The sequence below is a fragment of the Primulina eburnea genome, unplaced genomic scaffold (genome assembly GCF_022965805.1).
Source record: "Primulina eburnea isolate SZY01 unplaced genomic scaffold, ASM2296580v1 ctg739_ERROPOS11973397, whole genome shotgun sequence".
In the NCBI taxonomy this organism is placed as follows: Eukaryota; Viridiplantae; Streptophyta; class Magnoliopsida; order Lamiales; family Gesneriaceae; genus Primulina; species Primulina eburnea.
This window is the reverse complement of record NW_027331510.1, coordinates 1,793,861-1,815,978: the sequence shown is the minus strand read 5'-3', so window position 1 is coordinate 1,815,978 and position 22,118 is coordinate 1,793,861. Positions and strand designations below refer to the sequence as shown.

The following is a 22,118-nucleotide window of genomic DNA, read 5'->3' as shown; positions in this document are numbered from 1 at the left end:
GAATTTTTGTCATTAACCTGTACCATCAAAAATCAAAATATAAACTCATTATAAACGGACCTTTAAAAGCACGGGAATTTCTTTTCCTTTTTCTTTTTCAGAAACATTTATTTGATATTTTAGTAAATGTTATTTATTTTTCATATACCCAGGTTTATTAATTGAAGGGTTTTTTTTTATTGGATTTTGCCAATCTGTTCTGATACCATTCCACATCAACCACACATAATTTTATACCATTAAATTAGAAAAAAAATTTCTCATAGAAAAGGGATAATATTAAATATTCGCATATACTCAAAATTTATAAAAACGACCGATTATAAAATTTATCTGGATTCTAATTTTACCCCAGAAACCTAGTTAAATTTGGTAATATATCTCACCAACTCACAAACTTTGATTAATCCTACAAATAAAATTAAGTAGAATTTTTGAACAAGAGACAAGAAATGGTAGAAATTAGGACATTGATGATAGAAAAATGTACATCTTGTCCTATTTTACAGGTTCGTAATCCATGTCAAACTTTGTTGTACTTGTATTTCTGTCCCAGATTAAATCTGGTAATTCGATTGCTGAAGCCTTCCAACACTAGCGTCCTCACGGCCTCGGTCCCTTGTTCAAGAGCAGCATCCACCTATTTTAACAGAAAATGTGGTGTAAAACTAATCTCAAATTCCATTTGATTCAATCAACAATCTAATTTCGCGATTCACAATTGCATATTATGCAAAAAAAAATCCAAAAATTTTGAACTTCTTTTAAAAATGGAAATAACTCGATGGCCTGTAATTTAAAAACATTGAGAAAAAACTAATAATACCAGTGGCTTGAACTAGAGTAGCTCAACAAGCACTCAAACTCAAGATTGAAAATTTCATGCCTGAGTTCAAATCTGATAGTCCTGTGACAAGCTACTCTCTAATCCATTATTATTGCATTACGTACAAAACATATTGGGACCAGCATTGAACCCACATGACAATTCAATGATAATAATCGTGTTTACACAGAGCAAAATAGAAAAAACATGTGTGCATTGCTAAGGCCTACAGTAGCAATAATACCATAATGAACCATGTTGAGGTCAACTTGACCATTTCCATTTACCTGCTTTCGCTCCAAGGGGCTGAATTTCTGAAGTAGATAAGCCTTCATGTCCATGGTACCTGGCGGATTACCGACACCTGCAGCGTGTAGAATCACATTTCACTCAAGCTTTGCAAGTGAACTTGAATTTCACTATGTTAAAACTAGAACCAAGAACGGGAGTTAAGAAACAAACCTACGCAAAACCGAGGAAATTCACGGAGACCATCTAAATGCTGTATAACACTCTTCACACTGTGTCGCAAATGAAGGACACGGTAAGTTTATTTTAGTTAAAATGCAAAGAAGATATGAATTCAAATAGTTACTAGGATAAAATCAATGCCAGAATTTATGAAAGAACACTTCAGATGTATCAATGACTCAAATTGATCACTGGAAAATAGTTGCTAGGCTAAAAACAATGGCACATTCTATGTAGGTATGGTTTGTGGTTTGGAATGCGTTCATTCACAAAGACGGGAATGACATTTCAATTCAACCAAATATCATCAATTGCGAGGGGATTTACTGCAAGTCTGCAACAATGTTTTTCACATGTAAAAAGCTGGAAAATACCCATTATGATGACCATGTCCTCCTTTGGGTTGCAGCCTCAAAATTCCATTTGGTAGATTCATTTCATCATAAACCTACAAGAATTGTTAAAAAAGTAACCACAAGTTAAAGAAAAAATGTGATATGAAAGAATAAATCTACCATAACAAATTTTAAAAGAATGTTGACCAGTAGGATGTGTCGCAAAGGTACTTGATAATAAGCAGCGAGTGGTCCAACCTGGTAGCACAGGAAAAACAACACCACATTATGTAGTAGCTTCGTAATCAAAACTTCATGCTAATCCACGTAAAGAAAATGAGAGTATGTAGTCATATATTCTGCTATATACATGACATCCGAGTAATAACAAATGATAAACAAGACTCTGCCCTGGTAATTTGCTAATCACCTCAAAAAGACAATTAACATCTGAAACTAGTAGAAATATGGTGTGTAGAAATCAAACTTGTAACTTGATTAACCCAATGAAAATTTCAAGCCACTGAATCCATGCATTCGGATCATTATCAGTATAGAATTCTCAAGCAGACTTGATATTCTCCTTCAAAATTACTAGGAAACAAAGAGGCCTTTTATGTTATTATTAAAGATGCTGATGTTGATATTATAGATTTTAACAAAAATAAAAGACAAAGTACGCAACTAAGGTTTCTGACCACACCTTTACAGAATTCCTTTTCCCTCTGATATCTCTCCCTTCTTAAAATTGAAAATCTGATAAAATAACTAAGAAAGACACAAATCAGCAAAAGAAAGAAACCAGTAAGAACATACCGACTCGCCACTGAAATTCATATATGTCTGAGGCTTGGCCAATAAAATAGGAACCTCTCCTATGGAACCTGCACCAAATTCACTAAAACATGAAACTTAATCAATAAAAACTGTAATGACAGAACAAAATCTACATAATATCACTTTTATTTTATTTGCTCTATGTTTTGGAGGGGGTAAAAGATATAAAACGCAAAAAAAATGGCTAAATAATCACCTATTCCAATCAATGCTTTGGACTGTATGGTGTTCATCAAAATTCCTTCGGCTTGAGAGATGCGATCAATCATTTCAAACCCAATCTATTTCCAGTGAGTGCGAGAATCAACATCGAATATAAATCCATTTAAACCAAAATGAAACTAAAAAAAAAAAGGAAAGAAGAAAACCAACACGAACCAAAAGCCAAGAAAAATGAGAAAAAAGCAAGTCAATGAGCAGGAGAAATACATTATGCCGGGTTCCGTGATACTTGTTCCCTGGGTTCCCCAATCCAGCAATCAGCCATGGAGTATACTCGGTCTTTACTTCTTTGATCTCCGGCAATGAAGCAGAAACTCGAAGTCCAGTTGAAGTTGAATGTTTACGGGAAAACGGGGAAATTTTTATCCTCGGATAAGATCTGTAAATTGAAGGGTTATTTGGGAAAAATACTGCAGAAAGCATTGATCAACCTGAAAAAAAAAATTTGCTATCATGTCAGATTAGCGGCACATAGCTTCAAACTCCGAACGAGCAGAAGATACAACTGCTTTAACGCATGAAGGATACAAAACAATGAAACGAGCAGAACGTGAGAAAAAACAGAAGATACAACTGCTTTTAACGCATGATGGATACAAAACAATGAAATGAAAGAACGTGAGAAAAAATACACAAAATTTGACAATAGTTCGAATGGTTAAAAAATAAAATTAGGAAAAATTCCATGCTCAAGAATCCACACAAACAAAACACCACACGGGAAGGTGAAGAGAATGTCAAGTGATTTTTCTAATATACACAGACAGAAAGTAGCACTCAACTTCACATTGGAAATTTAAAAAAAAAAAATAAATGACAACCAATTCAACGCGAAATGGAAAATAATCTGTGAAACCAAGCAAACGAAGAAGAAATTCATAATGTGTAAACCATCCAAACAAAAACAAAGAGCGGTGATAAGGGGGAAGAGAGACCTCTATCTTGTTTTACAATCCAAATTGTCGTTTGAATTGGGGCGGAGCAGAGTAGCGAACACGGCGGAGGGCCAAGCAGCAAGAAGGATAGAGGTGACAGTCTGAGAGGATTGGCTACCGGAATTACACTGATTTTTGTATATAAAATGAAGGCCCATGAATGAAATTTACCTCAATAAAGCCCATTGGATATGACCCAGATCCGGCCCACAAAGGCTTAAATTAACTCCACTGATGTTTGCATATTAAACCAAGGCCCATCAATAAAATTTACCTCAAGGAAAGCCCATGGACTTGACCCAGATTCTGGCCCACAAAGACTTGAATTAGCTCGCTCGATTGCTCTGTTTTGTTTCATTCTCCGCTTCCGCAGCAACAGGCGGCACTTCGACTGCAAAAGCTGACGAAAAAGGTAAACTTTGTTCCCTCTCTCGGCATCCATTAAAGATTTCTCCGGTATCTTAGTGTTAAAAGATTGAGGCTTGAATCCAACTCAACCTCAAAATGGCTGAAGTGGACAAGGTTGTCAAAATCCATATACGAACTCCCATAAATTTTGTCCAAATCCATGCATGCTAACTCCCTGGAATATTATATTTGGGATAACTAACGCACCATGAAGTTTGATGTGATTATATGTCAAAGCAATTCACGATTACAAGTACAAGATTAGAGATTGGAATGGCTTTTGTGAAAAGTGCATTATCATCATATCATATTGGAAATGCGTTTTCTTTTACCTTTGATGATTTCTGTCATGAAATTGTAGTGACCATTTTTTTATATAACAAACTTGGCGCCTACTTTTGCAGCAAATCTAAAACGGTGAGTGAAACGATAGTAGGAATCTGAACCCCGGGACCTGTGTTTTAAGTTTGCAGCTAAAACTGCAGCATCAGAAATAGAAAATGGCAGAATCAATTTGCAGGACACTTCGAGACGGTGGTTTCAAAGGAGAGCAAGCACCAGCACTCACTATAGAGGACACCATTCTCTGTCCCCTAGGCCCCTTTGTCTTAGATCATATACTTTACCAAGTCTGCTCCTTCATTCTGTCTCGTAGATCTCAATCTAAGTCAGGATACTCATTCAAATTATAATCTTTTACATTGTGATTTAAATTATAATTTTGATTCAATTATCTTCTATTTTTTCAGAGTTATTGTTTTGGTTGCATTGTCCCGTAGTCCAATATACTATGAAGAATTATTGAAGAGCCGAGGATATGATGTTGCCTCTTCCTGTACATGGTCTGAAGTCTGCGCCTTTTGTTTTCAAACTTTATAAAGATTGTTTGATAAATTAGGTTTCTATTTTGAAATTTAAACAGGATTAAGGTTTTGGATTGCTACTCCGATCCTTTTGGTTGGAAAAGAAGGCTTGTAGAGAATGGGATTGTTGAAAACGGAGCTACTGGATCTTCAATTTTGGTTAAATCTTTTGAAAATGCTGAGGACTTGGTTCAAAGGTTAGGTTGCTTACAATCTCTGCTTGAGGTGCTACGACCGTGAAAGTATAAATGGAAGGACAGCTACTGTACCCACCGTAAAAGCCATATCAGCAACAACCTCAGAACTTAGTAGCCCTGCGAATAGAAAGAATGGAGATAGCTTTTTAACTTAAATCTTCTGCTACATTGTCTAAATGACATGCTTGGAAATTAAATAGTTTCTATAAACATGCTGAGTGTCATGGGACTCTTATCGATCATAGAGTCATGGAATATTCAATATCAAGTGTAGCAAAAATTAATCTCACCGATATCAATTGAGGCGGACATGCCTAGTTCAAAATTAAGTAATTTAATCAAAATGGTGCAGATATGAAAGAATTACACGCAGAGTTTACGAACGAGCTCTTTCCTCCCTGGATTAATGATCTTTCTATCATCATTTGGTCTTCTGATGGTTTTTGATCCTCCAAGAAAACTCCAGCCGACGCATTGCTTCACCTTCTTACCGATGATTTCTCGGCCAAATAGTGTACTAACGATTTCTTTAGGAGCAAAAGTTCTACTCCGGCCTATTCTCTTTGGACTCGAGATGTTTGAGGGCCATTTTAGGCGATCAACCAACAAATTGTATATATGTTCGGAATTTTCAAGTGTTAAACACGAGATAATCAAACAAAACGTGGTTTTGATATCTTTATGGACTCGAAAAATTTGAAAAGACAAGAACTTTAATAAATTGTTGTTGTTGGGTAAGAGATAGGTGGACAATTTCACCGGATCGAATTGTTAAAAGATGAACTGAAAATGACAGCGCATCAAAATATATTCAAGCCTAGCACTTTTCTTCCCGCGAAGACAACGGTGTCCTGAAAACACAAAGATAACAGCGTGAATGTGAATGAGCGCCGGAAAAGAATCCGGCGTAATAACTCCGACACTCAAGTCTATGAAGAGTTTTTAAAGAGAATTTGGTAATAATATGCCTTTAGGAAAATGTAAAAATAAGACCTCCCTCTCAAGTTAAACAAACATGGTATTTATACAAACAAATTTTATGAGGATCTTGTTTTCAATGTCTTATTATTGATTATGGCAAGATGATTGTCCATACCCTGCTGTCTGACAACCTTCTTTCTTGATATATCAATTATTCTCTTTCACCTTGTCACCTCTTACGTGAATTTGACAGTAATGATTATCGAGATAAGGTGCATCATGCTTATGTACTTGAGTGAGACGCTGTTACCGAGGCAATTCGGGTAGCAAACCATAATCCGGGCATCCATCTATGTGCTCGGGCTTTTGGGAGATATCCGAGGGTATGATGTCCTGGGTAATCCTTGGCCCGGCCAGTATCGAATGGGCCAAAAAACCCTTCATACCTTAAATACATGACCTGGGATCATCCAGTACCCTGAACCCGGGTCCTACCGAGGGCATCACCACTCCCTTTCTAAATATTCGAGCTAGAGTCGCTCTCACTCTCCCGATTACTCCCTTGTTTCGGGCATAGAGAATTTTGTCACTTAGTCTTCTCGAGTAGATAAGGATGATGTTATAGTGACGTGTGCCTTAAAATTTGAACGATCCATAACGTTCCAAATTTCGAGAAGACGATCAGTTTGAAACGCCTTGATCTTTGAACCTGTCTCTTCATGTCCTAACACAATTTCCAAGATGAATCTTAATCGTTCTTTCCTCACGAGATCAACGGTTCAGATTAATTCCGTTCACCTATATACAACCACAAACCTTTTCCTTTCTAACACTTTTCTTCACTTCGTACCTCCTCTTCACCCTCAACAGTCTCCCGCGTGCCGTGTTTCTTCTCCGGCGACTTATATAATCAAAAAATAAAATTTTGAATATAAAAAATTATTTTTTAAAAAAGTAAAATAAAAAAAATTTGTTTTTTTTAAAAAAAATTTAAAATGCGTGATTCTTGATTGATTTTGATCAATTCTAACTAATCAAACTGTTTTTTTAGTAATTTTCAAACCAAATTTGTGATCGATTTCTGGTCAAACTCGTCGGTTTCGTTCGATTTTAAAAACAATGGTTATAACAAAAGGAAGATTTATTATATGCAGTGCAATGCTATGGGATAAGCACGAGTGACGTGAGTTTGCTGGACCCATCTTCGCCCACAGACCAAAATACCGGGACCGGAAACCAGTGTTTGGTTGGTTGATGCAACACGCGACTTCCACAAAACCAGGAGAAATATATACCGTACGGGCCCCACTCCCACCTCCCACGATAGGTGACGATTCGACCGCAGCCCTCACGCGCCGCCAGCGTTGCTGTCCCATGCCCTCTCATGTGCCAACGGCGTCCCCTGTCAGTGGTTTACATCTCCATTTTCATTTTTTTTATAAAAAAAATGGTTCGAATTTTAGCCGGTAGGTGCAAAATCACTTCCTTTCGCTGGTTACATGTGCTTAAAGGAAAAATTATCTAACAAGATTTTCGCCAAGCTTAGCAGCTATAACGTATGTATGATCCATAAAATATCATTAAAGTTTATAATTGTATGGGCGAATGTCAAGAGTTGCATGTGGAGGCGGAGAAAATTAATCAACTAGCAGATAACATCGGTGCGAGAGTGGGTTCCATGCTTGAAATTTTATTGATTACTATATAAAGGAAAATGCAGCCCCAAATTCAAGTCCATGAATGTGGAAAATCCACTAACCATATCAAACAACTGCGTGCCACCCCTGGTTTCTTTCTTCTTCCCCTAAAAGTAAATAATGGGATTGAAATTTCAATATCCGAACAGCTTACAAGTTACCCCGTATGCGCGCACACACACACATATATAAACCCCGTCCATTTTCCCATCTCAATTTCTTACGGAAATAAAAGCATGCAAGAAAATTACTTGTACTAATCTAACACAGTAACGAAACAATGCGGCTGAGTTGTAATGGATGTCGAGTACTGCGCAAAGGATGCAGCGATAACTGCACCATAAGGCCTTGCCTCGAGTGGATCAAAACGTCCGACTCACAAGCACACGCCACCGTCTACCTCGTCAAGTTTTACGGCCGCGCGGGCCTTATGAACCTCATTAATGCTGGCCCCAACATCTTCGCCCCGGTATCCGTTTTTCCTAGTTAATCATGCAAATTTTTAACCCACTTTTGTTATATTGAAATTTTGACGGGTTAATGTCTGTTGTGCAGCTATATTCAAGTCCTTGCTTTACGAAGCATGCGGGAGGATAGTGAACCCGATTTACGGATCGGTTGGTTTGCTCTGGTCCGGAAGCTGGCAGCTCTGTGAGAACGCCGTGGCGGTGGTTCTGAACGGGGCTCCGATTACCCGAATGGCTACGGACGATGCCGAGATTAAAAGCGGGCTGCCTCTCAAGGTCTACGACATCAGGCACGTGAACGAGGAAACTAATATGTCTGGTTTCGGTGAGCTGCATCGGGTCCGGGTCCCGGCCCGGTGCAGGTTCAAGAGAGTTGGGAAGGCGAAGAAGAGTCGGGTCCCGGATGCGTCCGTAAACGAGTCGGTGAATAGGTCTCCGAGCCATGAGTCATCTCTAAGCCACCAGTCTGAGGCTGCGGAGACGAATGTGAAGTGGAAGAGCTTGGCTTCGGCTGAGACCACGGAGGCTTACCATATAACTGAAGCGGAGACGATGATGGATTCAGGCGAAGGTGGTGGCCTGAGAGTCTCTGACAGTGAAATTGAGCTGGATCTGACTCTGGGTTTAGAACCGTTTAAAGATAAAGTCAATATTTACGGATTTTGATTTGTTTTTTTACCGCCGCTTTTTACTTATATGATTTTACCTTAGTGCCCTTGAGGGAGTGATGTATAAAGTGTAGCGTACATGAGTAGGAGGGGACTGGAACGGACATTTCAGTCAGACGCACATTTGGTTTAATTTATAAGATATTTCCTATTTCAAAATAAATAAATAAAGATATTTCCTTGCCCTACACATTATTCTTTTAAGACAAAAACTTATGTGAGACGGTCTCACGAGTATTATTTGTGAGACGGATCTCTTATTTGGGTCACCCATAAAAGAGTATTACTTTTTATGCTAAGAGTACTATTTTTTATTGTGAATATGAGTATTGTTGACCTGTCTCACAGATTATGATCCGTGAGACGGTCTCACATGAGACTTACTCTTTTTTTAAAACGTCAAAATAATTATTCATTATATAATATAATTGACGATGAAAAATATAATCAATCATAGTTTCAAAAAAAAAAAAATTAATCAATCATTCCTATTATAGACCATTTATTTAAAGCTTAATCTATATATACAAATATATTTTAAAGAAAAAAAAAGTAATTATCTCTAGGGAAAATTTTCAATAACTCTCCATATCCCTTCTAAACTTTATCCTTACTCCCTATCCCTCAAATTCTTTGTTTTAGCTCCCCAATATTTTAAAATTTCCAATAATACCCTTATCCTTTTATTTTGCAATTGAATTTTCTTTTTAAAATAATGGCCCATCATGCTTCCGTAAAATAAATTAAATCTTTTACCTCTTTGACCGAAGTACCACCGGGTTATATCCACCGTATTTTACGAACTGCTCCTCACAGTCCAACCACGCGATCGCAACCGATGGTTACTAAGCAGATTCCTTCAGCAGTACTTAGCACAGCTCTAATTCGTTTCCTACCTTAGAGCGTACAGCAAAAGATCAAATTTTGAAAATAATACATGAGAGGGGCTGAGAACAAAGATCTCTTTTATTCAAACACAAACATTTATTTATTACATAGTAGCCTCCTGTAGAGGAGGAGAAACTTGTTTAGCTACTACTCGTAGCTGAACTTACTACACACATAGAACTTTTGAAAGAAAATATTACAACCTTGTATGAAAGAAATGGAGAAAATATTTGATGATCTTCACTTCCTTCTTCCGGCTTTATTTATAGAAGGCTCTTTCGGATTTGAAACTCGGATTTCAAATCTTCATTAGCCTTTACAGCTTGCTTGGGGACCATGTAGTGGTTGAAGGGTCCCTGTCTAGATTATTAATCTGGACATCAACTTCTCATCCTCCTTTATCTCTCTTAGATACCATTGACGATGAATTTCCAGGATATCGGCAGTAATTTCATCTTTTTTATACTCTTTGAAATGATTTACTAACCATTTAAGAGCTTCTGCCTCTTTCCTCTTGTATGTTAACCTTCTTTTCAAAACTTTCAAATATACTCGATACATTTTTAAGTTTTGATTCTGGTATGTTAACTGGTTTTCATTCTGTCCTTATTTATGGATGAATTTTTCGGGACCAGTTAATTTTTTATTCATTGGATTCCTTTTAGATTGGTATCCAATGCTTGCTGAGTCATCCACCATTTGTTATTGGTGGTCTATTTGTCCTTTACCACTAATTAGTGGTTGTTTTGATTCTACCACTCACATGGTAGTGGTCCTGCTTTTTGTAATGGAGGGTCACATGTCCCTTTTAATTTTGTCGAGGAATCTTCGGTTTTTTGTATCCTCGAGGAAAATGTGCATGTGGTCCTTCCCCACTTGTCCTTGCTTCGGTAAAATGTTTCCGATCAGATCTTGGTTTGAAACCTTTACCGAACTCTGGTTCTTTCTGTATTTGGCATTCAGAGCAGATGTTCTCCGACCATCTTCCTATGTGTGCCATATTACAGAACTTTCGGCGAGTCTCTTTGCTTGCCGGTAGCTTGCTGTTCCACAAGAGATTTCTTTTCTTTTCAAATAGATCTTCTGCGAAACTTGTTGTTTTTCCTGTCATGGTATTCAACAGGAATGATCCGTTCATTGAATGATTGTAGAATTTGAACGGAAACTTGACTTTGTCCATCTCAGTAAGACAGACCCATAAACCCCAAGCTCTTCTGGTAGAAATGTCATCTTCAGTGATTGAAGCAACCAGGGGTGTTTCTTCTGTTGGAGGATCCTTGATAAATTTTTGGACATTTGTATCCGACCTCCTTAGCTTGATGAAATGAAAGGCTTCGTGAGAACCTTTCCCTGCTGGTTCTGGTGCTGCACTAAAGAAGTATAGCTCCAAAACATCTCCTCTGGACAAATAATCATTGTTTGCCCAAGTCTCGTGAACAGCTTCCTGGATCCACTTTGGTAAACCTGAGATTTCCGGAAAGCTGGGTGATGTAGTATAAACTGAGGCAAGAGCCCCAAATTCATACCAAGCTTTAACCTCCTTAGGATATGAATTAGGCTTCATCCATACCCTTGGATATTTTCCTGAAACATCAACCCTATTTGTAGCTGGGTTAATGCCAATACGTGTTTTTAATTTCTCCCAATTCTGCTGATAGACCTGAAATGGAGAAATTACACCTTCATTAGTACCAACCTTAGCTTTGCCTTTGTCAATACGAGGCCTAAGGTTGATCTCTCCCTCTTCAATCCCCGAGGTGAAGGGTTGACTTGAGGACTCAAGATAAGGATCAGGAGTCTCAATTTTTGTTTCAGCCGACTCATCTCGTGATGATCCCGACTTAACACTTGTGCAAGGGGTATTTGAATCCCCCGCTACAGGTATAGAGTCCTGTACTCGAAAACTCTCCATTTGAGAAACCAGTGGTCTCTCAATGCCCTGGAGGATAGGCCTTTGCGTTACAGACCATAACTGAGTATATGCCTGTAAACATCCTGTAATTCGATCAGAGACAATTCTCTTATCAGCTTGTTGTAGCCTTCCCGCAACTTCTGCGTTGACAGCTAACTTGTTGAACTCGGTTTGAAGCATTTCAAGGTGTTCCCTCAAATGCCTCTGCATCTTGATAATAGCATCAATGTCAATGCTGTCCATCTCTTGTTAAAAAATCTGCAAGAATATTTTCATGAGATTTTATTATCATAATATCAAAAATATAATTTTGACATAAAGCTTGCCATCGTAATAATCTAGCCTTCTCCGGTTTAGACTCAATTCTATTCCTCAAAAAGGCTTTAACTTGAGTGTTATCAACTTTCAAAGTGAATTTCTTTGCAAGTAAAAATAACGGCCATTTTTCAAAAGCCCTCTTTACTGCATAAAATTCCTTTTCGTTGATATGCCATCTTATGGCTTCTGCATCTGAGAATAACCCACTACAATATCTGCATGGTTGTTCTCCATCTGGTGTGAGCTTTGTTAATACTGCAGCCCACCAATGATCACTGGCATCGGTATATAATACCAGATCATCCTCGTCTTGAGGAATAGCCATCTTTGGAAGATTTTTGCAAACCTTCTTTAAATGGATAAGTCCTTTTGTGTGTTCGTCTGTCCATATAAATCTAGCATCTTTTTTCAATAATGGACTGAACACCTTCCTGTGTTTTGCTAGGTTTTTAATGAACATCCCAGCAAAATTAACAACCCCTAAAAAACTTTGAAGTTGCTTCTTGTCTTTGAGATTCTCTGGAAAATTCTGCACCTTTTCTACTATGTGTTCTTGCAGAATTATTCCTGACTCATCGATTTCAATTCCGAGGAATTCAATCTTTCTTGTAGCAATGACTGCTTTCTTTTCAGATAAAACCAGTCCTTCTTTCTTGCAAACATTAGAGAAAATCTCCAAATGTTTAACATGTTCATTCATATCTTTGGATGTTATTAAAACATCGTCGATGTAAACAAACATAAACTTGAAATAATCTTTGAAAAGATTATCCATCTTTCTTTGAAATATCTGGGGTGAGTTAGCCAATCCCATTGGTAATACTTCCCAAATATAATGTCCTTGAGGTGTGGAGAAAGCTGTGAATTTCTTGCTTTCTTCCTGCATCCGAATCTGATAGAATCCAGACTTGCAGTCAAATTTAGAGAATATCTTGGCATTGCGAATGCAACTAATCAAGTGTTCTCTACTAGGTATAAAATACCCATCAAACTCCAGAATCTTATTAATTTCTTGATAATTAATAACCAATCTGGGTTTTCCTCGTTTAATCTCACCATGATTTCTTACCAGAAAACCTGGACTGCTATATGGTGACATACCTGCTTTGATTAATCCAAGGTCCAAATGTTCCTTGATTATAATCTGCATATCCCTCTGATCAATGATGTTCATTGGGATGGGTTTACAACGGACAAATTCATACTCTTTGCCTTCCTTGATCTTAAGGCAAGCTCTGAGTTGATTTCTGTCCCACCATGCCAAGGGATCTTTATTGTAATTTTCTTTGATCCTTTTCTTGACATCTTCCAGTGATACCTTAGATTCAAACTCTACTTCATTTGTATGTAGAGTTATCTTAAGGCATTCTATATCTTCTGGTTGGAGTTCCTTATCTGCTCTTAACTGGAGCATTGTTTCTCCAAACCGTCTTGAATCCTTCATTTTTGGGTTCAGAAGTTTTCCTGAATCACCACGCTTGCTGCGAAACTGGATTGGCAATTTTCTGTAAAATGCCTCTCTAAGTCTCTGGACTATGATTTTGTGAGCACATGGTGTTGTGAACACTGATCTTCTAGTCTCATTTTCTTGTGTATAGGACTTGAACATTTGTAGGAAATTATTTCCTAACAATATGTCAGCTCCTGTATCATGAAAATAAATTGGTGGTGTCTTTACCTTGTACCAAGGTGTTTGTCCAGCACCGCCAATCATGATTTCAGTCATCTTAATCCCTTTACATAAGATTAAGATTCTTCTGGAAAAATCTCTTCCAGCAATCTTGGGTAACTCTTCTTCCAAATTATTTGGAAAAACTCCTCGTTTTGCTGTACTATATTCCAGCACCTGAATCAATATATACAGCAAAGTATTCTGCCTTATATTGTTCATACAACATTCCTACTGGAATGTATATGGAGAATGGACTTGTGGTCATTGGATTTTCCACATTTTATCTTCTGCCATAAACTCCATTCCATACTCTAGACGTTTCCAAGGTTTATGTTCCTCGAGAAACTCTAGTCCAAGAATCAGTCGGTCTGATTCTTTTCCTGGAATTCCTTGAATATGAACTTCCAATTCTCCGATATTAATCAGTCCTTGGTAAGTTCCTATCATTGGTTGTTCCAAATAGTATATTGAATTACAAGGAAATTGATTCCTTTGCTTTGTAATGTCAAACACTATTTCTACCTCTTTCCACCCTTCTGGGCATCTAAGTTTTCCTATTGTAGAAAAACTTTTCAGCTCCTGTTGGGTTTCTATGACAGGCCTTTTATCCCATCTGTAACTTGTAATTCTATCTCCTTGAAAAGATAGTCTTCTTGATTCTAGTCTAAGACTTTGATTCCTCTGTAGAATCGGTTTGTCTTGGATTTGTATATCTGTTTCCTGTATTAAAGGAAACTCAACTCTTTCTGGATAAATTGCCTGAGCAACTTTTCCGAATATTTCAGGGATTTCAATAAACTCGTTTCTAATAAACAATTCAGAATGATGTGTATTAGATAAAGCATATGAAATTTGATAGGTAATAGAATATGGCCTATTACCTTCTTTCATCAGCCTTTTTTCCTTGAAGTTCTGATGCAATGTCAAGGCTCGGCTGAAATCTCGATCTGCCAGGTTGTAGGCTATCCTTGGATAGATTACCCCTACAATTTTTCCTGCACAGAGGTTTCCTGAGATTGTTCCCAGTACTGAATCTTGTAGATTCCCCATTCTTTTATCGCAAATAGCAATATCGATAGGTGAATCTATCCCTTCTTTGAAAGTAGCCTTTATCATAATTTGGATTGCTCTGATATGAATCCAGGACATAGTCCTTGCTACTTCTATCTTGAGTTTTTGTAATTCCTCCTTAATTTCTTCGGAAGGAATTAACTGCATCTCCATTCTATTTCCTGTAAGTTCCATTGGGATTGCCATTTCCCTTCTAGAAACTTTATAGATTAGATGATGCTTTCTGTTTCTTAGGCCAAGACTTCCTAAGAACTTTTCTACCTGTCCTGCAGAGAAACCTTGGTATCTCTGTAAACTCGGATTTTCTCTCATGATTCTTTGAACCATGTTATGAGATATTGTTGTCTGGCTAAAAAACCCAGACAAATCTTCATGTGTTTCGTGTCGAAACACCTCGTCTTCAGTCAGATTCCGATTCTGTTCCATCAGATTCTTCCTGACTTAAGACTTCCTCTTCTTCATATATACTCTCATCTGAGGCAATGTCCTCAAATCGGTATACTTGAATGAGATCTTGGTAATAAACTGCATCTTCTATATCCGGAGTAGGATCGAAGCGTTTAATACCTCTTTTCTCATTTTCTGGACAGTTGGTTGAGATATGACCTCTTGCTCCACATGTCCAGCAATTACAATCTTTGAAACTTTCATTGGCTCGCGTATGAGCTCTTCTGAAAGTTTTCTTTGTAGGTGTTCTTCCTGTGCTTCGAGATGAACTCGATGCCTGGGATGATATCCTACTTCTCGATGGTCCGCTTCTTTGTCCAGATTTATAAGATCTGGCTTTCTGTCTAGACCATATGGTTCTTGGTTTCCAAGAACTTCTTCCACTTCGTGCATAAGGATGAGTCCTAAAACTTTTCCTTTTATGCTTTTGTGGTTTACTTCCAATAATTGTTGGAAGATCATTTTCCTTACAACACAAAGGAGTTCTTTTGTTGATACCCCTTAGTTGTTTGTAATTCTTTTGTAATGCTGCCATGTGACACCATTCTGCCAATTTTCCTTTAAGGAAAGAGGCTCTTCTTGCCAATGTATCTGGATTACCAGGTACGTATTCCCTTATGAGCATTTCTCTCCAAGGACTTGGCATTTTTGCGAAGAAAAGCTGCATAGCTATATCTTCTTCGACTCCTGAATTCCATCTATATTTGGTGAATAACATAATGTATTCATCTACCAAACATATATCATGTAATTCAAGACTATACAGAGCTTGAGTATATTTTTTCTTCTTCTCTGTATCTTGACTATTGAAATAGTCTACCCCTATAAAGTGTGCTTTGAATAGGGTAGCCATCTTTCCAGCAATCTCACTAAGAGATTCCCCAACTAGGACTGACTCTTTCATGTCTGATGAAGTCATGTCCCAAGCAATTTTCACTGATCCCATAAGACTCATTTCCAAAAGTTTAATGAATCCTTCTTTGTTGAGATCAAGTGTTCCTGCTGCAATCCTCATAGCAGATGTCCAATCGTCTATGAGATCTTCTCTGTTTTTGAAGTCCAATACATCAAGGTTAAGCATTACCCCGTAAGGATGTATAGGATCTAAAACAGTTTTCCCATAGGGTGTTTGGTGCAAAGGAATTTGAGTTCTCCTTGCCCTTGTTCCCGCTGGGTGTGATCCTCCACCAGTATGGAAATCAGTCTGAGATTCTCTCATATTTACATTATGAGATCCCATGCTTTCCCTTGGTGGTTCCTGAGAAGATGACCAGGTTATTGCAGGTGGTGTTTCACCTACTGCTGTATTCATCTTTAGATCTACTACTTTGAGATTTGCGAAAGATTCCGCAAGCTCTTGTAGATCCTCCAAACCAATCCTTTCTAAAGTTGTCATCAGATTAATTTCTTTTCTGAGACAGACTTGATTAGATTGATCATCTTTTCTTCTTCAGTTAAAGGTTTTGACACCACTCTGGCCTTCCCTTGTTGATGTAACAAAGGTTCGGTACCAAAGGATGGTGGTAACCAACCTCCTGAAGTTCTTCTACTAGAACTTGGTTGTTGTTCTAGTTTCTGTATTCTTGTTTGAATATCCTTTAAGATTTCAAGAATTTCTTCTTGTTTCTCTAGGACCTTTTCAACCCTTTGAGGTACATAATATAGCATATTGCCATAATTTTGTACCGTTTTCTGTATTTCTCTAAGATCCAGAGAGAGCTTAGAGGAGTCTGGTACTATTTCCAGAAATTTATTATTCTGAATCATAAATTTTTACCTGAGGGTGCTGTTGCTTCCCTTCGTAGATCTTCTGTCTATACAGATTCTGAAGAATTTCTTCTGAGTAGATTTTAAAGTATGTTTTTACGGTTCTTTAAACCTTGTAAACGCATACCTTTCGTTCTGAGTTCAGTGAAGCATGTACTTCGCTGTAATTCTTGTTCTAATTGAATTATTTCCAGGGAAATAAGTTCAATTTCGAACTGGATGGTAGTCCCTGGCATATTTAACAGATCATTGAAGATCTGGTCTTTTCAGCCTGTAAGAGTCTACCTTTTGTGTATGCAAGGTTTTGCAAACACTGCTGTCTTTCATCAGGAGATAAATTTCCTGATTCAATGAGTTGTTTCAGATGCTTTATAGAACATCTGAATAGCTCTATTCGGAAACTAATGTTTCTGGAATAGAGATTGAAATGATTTCGGGGATTCCTAAATCCTTTCATTTCTTGATACATGACATATACCGTCATATGTCTGATGTTTCCAGCAGATCTGTACCATAACTTGGTGGTCACCATTGGAACATACCTTTGTTCTCCTGTTTCTGATATCTAACAATAGTTAGATAAACTTGTGTATATTCCAAAATATTGGAATAGCTCTTGTAAATTATTTTTCTCGAACTAAAGTTCGGATTCATAATTTTTTCGAAATTCTCCTTCTCATACATTTAGTTACTAGTAATAATAAAATTTTCGTGTTTGAAATAAATCAACCATGCTCTGATACCATTTTGTGAAAGCGCGGAGGATCAATTAAAATCAAAATAAGAATAAGGGGTATATTCGTCTTTTTTAAACTTATAGGGAGTTAGAACAAAGTTTTTTGGGTTTAGGGAGTTGTAATAAAGTTTGGTTGAGTATTAGGGATTTATCTACAATTTACCCTTATCTCTATCATGTAAATACATAAGAAAAATAAAAATTTGTATGAGACGATCTCACGGGTCGTATTTTGTGAGACAGATCTTTATTTGGGTTATTCATGAAAAATATTACTTTTTATGCTAAGAGTATTACTTTCTATTATGAATATTGATAGGGTTGACATATCTCAAAGATTAAGATTCATAAGACGGTTTCACATGTGACACATTCCATAAGAAAATAGAAAATAAAAATAAAACGTTGAAAATATAGAGCGAAAAAGTCCTTTACCCTGGCCCAACCTTTTGACAGGGCAGGCTGGACTCATCTTAATACCTGGGCTGGCCCAGAATACCACAAATTAAGTCCATTTGAATGTTGAGTTAATGCGGTCCAAATTGAAAGACCAATTATACGAATTTATATTCATTTTCTTACAATTGATCATAAAATTAAATCAGAATATAATTCCATGAAGAAGCCAAACTTTATATTGTAATTAAAATCCTCTCTCTTCGAATGGAAACCACAAGTCCAACTTTGGCCTATATGATCTGGCAAAAATTCAAAATTTATTTAAAATATTATCGTTCAATATTAGGAAAAATAAATTAAAGAAACCATTTTCCAAAGTGAAGAAGTTGTCTGCCCATGATATTGATTAAGTTGTCCACAAATGTCACCCACGATGTCGACTGGGTCCTCCCTCCTTATTCCTTCCACTCTAAAAATTGAAAATTAACTGCAACTGATTATTAAATTTATTTCTAACCAACATTTTAAGCTAGATATCGTATTCATATCAAACTAATAAGTTGTAAATGCTACCAACTTTACACATGTAAATAGAACTAATTAAATATATATATGTACGTACTGAGTGTGTGTATATATATATCTATCTATAAGCATGTGTTATGTGTATAGCCACATGAATTCAACGATGCATGCAAATGGGAATATTAGTTATCAATGAGTTGGGTGATTGGTATTAATATATAGTCAGATCATGGTATCCCGCAGGGAACATTCAAGTGTCACAGCAAAACCCTACTTTTCCATGGAACGTGAAAGCAACACAATTCATATAAATCCATGCCTTTTGGTGAATATGCCTCCATCTCTTAAACCTACTTTTTCCAGCTTTTTTTTTGTGTGGGTACGAACCAAAGTTCATGGCCCAATTGCATCAATATCTCTTTAATTCTCCAATCTACTTACAGCTATATGTACTATCAGAAAATACATATATATAGTGTCTCTATACCCTATGAGAGTTGAATATTCCCGATTAGACCCTTATTATTACTTAGCTTTAACTAGCGGTAAGTGATCATTTATTTATTCATGATTTATAGGCATTGTCAAATTGGTGCGTGAATATTGACTGATGGATGTATAGAATATATCTCAATGCATGTTTCCAAAAATAAAAAATAGAAATAATAAATTCAATTAGACATAAATTTTGCCCCACAGCTATGGTTTTAATCCATGCAGGATTTGTAAGCCAAGAGCAAAATAAAGTAAAAATAATAGTTAAATAATGAAATCTACAGCTAAAACCACTAAAGACCAAAACATCATGAAATATTTAAAAATAATAACATATGAATTATCGATCAAACACAAATCTCTGAATATAATTTTCACATCTTGACGATTTCTGGAATGTGCACTGGATACCTATCCATGCAATCGTTCCATGGCCCCTCCGCCGGAGTCTTGATGGTCCGGTTACACTTCCACACAGCACTGTTACACTTAAATCCGCTCCCGAAGGCAATCTGCCACACCCTGTCACCTTTCTTCATCCTCCCTTTAGCTTCAATGTAACTAATCTCATACCATAGTGAAGAAGAAGACGTGTTTCCGAAGCGGTGGAGGGTCATTCTTGAAGCCTCCACGTGCTCAGCCGACAACTGGAGGTTCTTCTGCAGCTCGTCTATCACCGCCCGGCCACCGGCGTGTATGCAGAAGTGTTCAAATGCTTGTTTGAAGTCTGGGATGTAGGGCTTCCACTTGGGGTTAAAGATTTTTCGCCCGATTAATGTGAAGAGAAAGAGGAGCTGTTCCGAAGCTGGGAGAACCAGAGGACCAATGGTGGTGATGTTTGATTTCAGGGCTTCTCCGGCGATAACCATTAAATCTTTAGAGAGATTTATACCCACTTTCCCTTGTAAATCCTCTTGTTCGAACACGCATTTGTAGGCTTTATCGTCAGAACCTTTGTGGGTACGTACGACGTGGACGAGCTTATACTTTGCACGTCGGCTGTCCCGGCGTTTGTTGGAGAGGAGGATTGCGGCGGAACCCATTCGGAAGAGGCAGTTGGGGAGGAGCATGGCTTTTTCAGAACCCTTGTAATAATTCGGAGTGATGATTTCTGTGCTTATTACTAACGCGTATGAATTGGGATGAACTTGGAGCAAATCCTTAGCTAAGTCGATTGATATCAATCCTGCGCTGCAGCCCATTCCGGAAAGATTGAAACTTTTAATATTGCTTCTTAATTTGTATTTGTTCACGACCATGGCGGAAAGGGAAGGTGTAGGAGAAAACAAGCTGCAGTTTACTATAAGAATATCGATATCTTTCGGTTTAATACATGTATTCCGCATCAGATCATCGATGGCAGAAAAAATCACCATTTCCGCTTCTCCTCTTGCAGCTTCCATGGTTGGAGTCGGAGGGATGTGATGAATGGCAGGAGGCAAACACGTTTCTTCACCCAGGCCCGATCTTTCAAGAATTCGCATCTGGAAATCAACACTTTTCGGGTTTTCTTTCAGAATCAACCTGGAATGCTCCATGAAAGTAGAGAAAGGAACTCTGCAATTTACAGGAGGTTTATAACAAGTATAATCTACCAAATAAATCGATCTCGGCTTCGACATGAAGTAGACAGTGGCTACGAAAATGATCAGGAAACAAGAACACAGAACTTGGATGAAATCGAATTGGAGTGAATTGAGAATAGTCAGCGTTTCTCGTGGGCCTGAACGGAGGATTTCAATGGAAATCCCGAGCATGATTGGGATCAGTAAGAATGTAAGAATGTGGTTGACGAGGTATTGGTAGCCCAGTTTCACATACTTGAGCTTGACGGAGCTAGAGAAACTTGGCAGAACCTGCGGCATTGTTTATGGCGATGGCGGCGGAGGGAGGATTTTACACAAAAGAAGGTCGTTGAGGGAGGATTTTAAAGAGAGCAAGGAGGAAGCAATGAATGAAGGCAGGTAAGAAGATTTAATGAACAACTTTACGTCACACAACGCTCCCTTAGCTGGAGCATTATATTATTCAAACCTTTTTATTGCTTAATTTATATTATGAAATTAAATAAAAAAATAATAAATTCTCGAGGGTTCTTCTATTATACAAAACAATGTGAACATAATCAATAAAACTTTCCAAATTTATAATCACAAACAAGTTATTCAAATTTTCTACTCTCACAATTTGAACTTAATGCCTGCTGAGTGCTGATCCGCCATTTTTCACAGTAACATTTTTTATTTAAAAAAAAAAACAATATCTATAGTCTACACTTGTAATTAATTAGTAATCTTGACTATTTTTTTACGAACTATTATTGTAAAACACAGTTCAAATATGTAAAGTATTATCATCTGGCTGCATGATAATTACTAATTAGCTTGGTTAAATCTTTCTAAAATTAAATTTCCATACATATATAGTTTGCCTCCTAATTGAAAGTAAAATTTTATCCACTACTGGCTACTTCTGTTTTAATTTGCCGACAAATGTTTCTAATATATATCAAAATTGAGATTCTTCGGCGGTTGGCGGGTTGGGTGGTTGTGCGTTGATACCAGGTTGTTATAATAATACCAGTCTGTATATTAATAATTAAAATAACATTTTCTAGAACACTATGGTTCATGGATATCTGTGAAGGAATTGAATCATATTGTGTCGAAAATTCTAAAAATAATAATAATAAAAAAAACAGTGTACGTCTGGACTCATCTAGAAAATAAATCAGAGACAAAAAATCTTGTAATAAAGATAAATTAAAATCATCCAACAACTATACAACTCAGCAACGAATTAACGTGACAGCATTTTCATGCATACTGCTTCGCCCTCAGCCTATATGTACATTATGACACATTAATTCCTAGTGAGCCCTTTATACACAAGTAGCATGTATTAAATTCTTGTCAATTTCAATTATTTCGCACTTTTTCAAATACATTAGTTAAAGTTTTACCAAAAAATGAAAGCAATTAATTCAAATTTAATATATATTTGACATCAGACGCCACACACGTTCGGCTTCAATTTTTGTT

The 22,118-nt window shown here is 37.2% G+C and overlaps 2 protein-coding genes, 1 long non-coding RNA gene and 1 pseudogene across 4 annotated transcripts; 2 read left to right on the top strand and 2 right to left on the bottom strand.

Annotated features, from left to right (window-relative positions):
- Positions 1-294: 294 nt before the first annotated feature.
- LOC140821982 (chloroplastic group IIB intron splicing facilitator CRS2-B, chloroplastic-like) lies at positions 295-3,771 on the bottom strand. The gene is made up of 9 exons (XM_073182684.1): positions 3,627-3,771; positions 2,899-3,122; positions 2,666-2,750; positions 2,449-2,516; positions 1,840-1,890; positions 1,672-1,745; positions 1,289-1,347; positions 1,114-1,190; positions 295-640 (listed from the first exon to the last, which is right to left on the bottom strand). The coding sequence occupies exons 2-9, from the start codon at positions 3,112-3,114 to the stop codon at positions 524-526; spliced, it is 747 nt and encodes a 248-aa protein (XP_073038785.1). The 5' UTR covers positions 3,115-3,122; positions 3,627-3,771; the 3' UTR covers positions 295-523.
- A 182-nt stretch (positions 3,772-3,953) lies between these two features.
- On the top strand, positions 3,954-5,088 carry LOC140821983 (uncharacterized). 2 transcript variants are annotated; one of them, XR_012115878.1, is made up of 3 exons: positions 3,954-4,038; positions 4,439-4,876; positions 4,957-5,088. It is a non-coding gene; the product is annotated as an uncharacterized lncRNA (long non-coding RNA). The 2 variants fall into 2 exon arrangements; XR_012115877.1 differs by having other exon boundaries at positions 3,954-4,701; positions 4,784-4,876.
- A 2,749-nt stretch (positions 5,089-7,837) lies between these two features.
- Positions 7,838-8,963, top strand: LOC140821925 (LOB domain-containing protein 41-like; annotated as a pseudogene).
- A 10,269-nt stretch (positions 8,964-19,232) lies between these two features.
- Positions 19,233-21,015, bottom strand: LOC140821937 (3-ketoacyl-CoA synthase 6). Its single transcript, XM_073182620.1, has one exon. It carries the CDS (start codon positions 20,940-20,942, stop codon positions 19,452-19,454), a length of 1,491 nt encoding a protein of 496 aa, XP_073038721.1. The 5' UTR covers positions 20,943-21,015; the 3' UTR covers positions 19,233-19,451.
- Positions 21,016-22,118: the final 1,103 nt, after the last annotated feature.

Excerpts from the sequence above, each read along its gene's own strand:
- LOC140821982 (XM_073182684.1), bottom strand. The coding sequence starts at position 3,114 with ATGCTTTCTGCAGTATTTTTCCCAAATAACCCTTCAATTTACAGATCT. Across the intron at positions 1,891-2,448 it reads TGAATTTCAGTGGCGAGTCG|GTTGGACCACTCGCTGCTTA; the intron begins GTATGTTCTTAC and ends CTGTGCTACCAG. Across the intron at positions 1,348-1,671 it reads GGACATGGTCATCATAATGG|TGTGAAGAGTGTTATACAGC; the intron begins GTATTTTCCAGC and ends TTTGCGACACAG.
- LOC140821937 (XM_073182620.1), bottom strand. The coding sequence starts at position 20,942 with ATGCCGCAGGTTCTGCCAAGTTTCTCTAGCTCCGTCAAGCTCAAGTAT.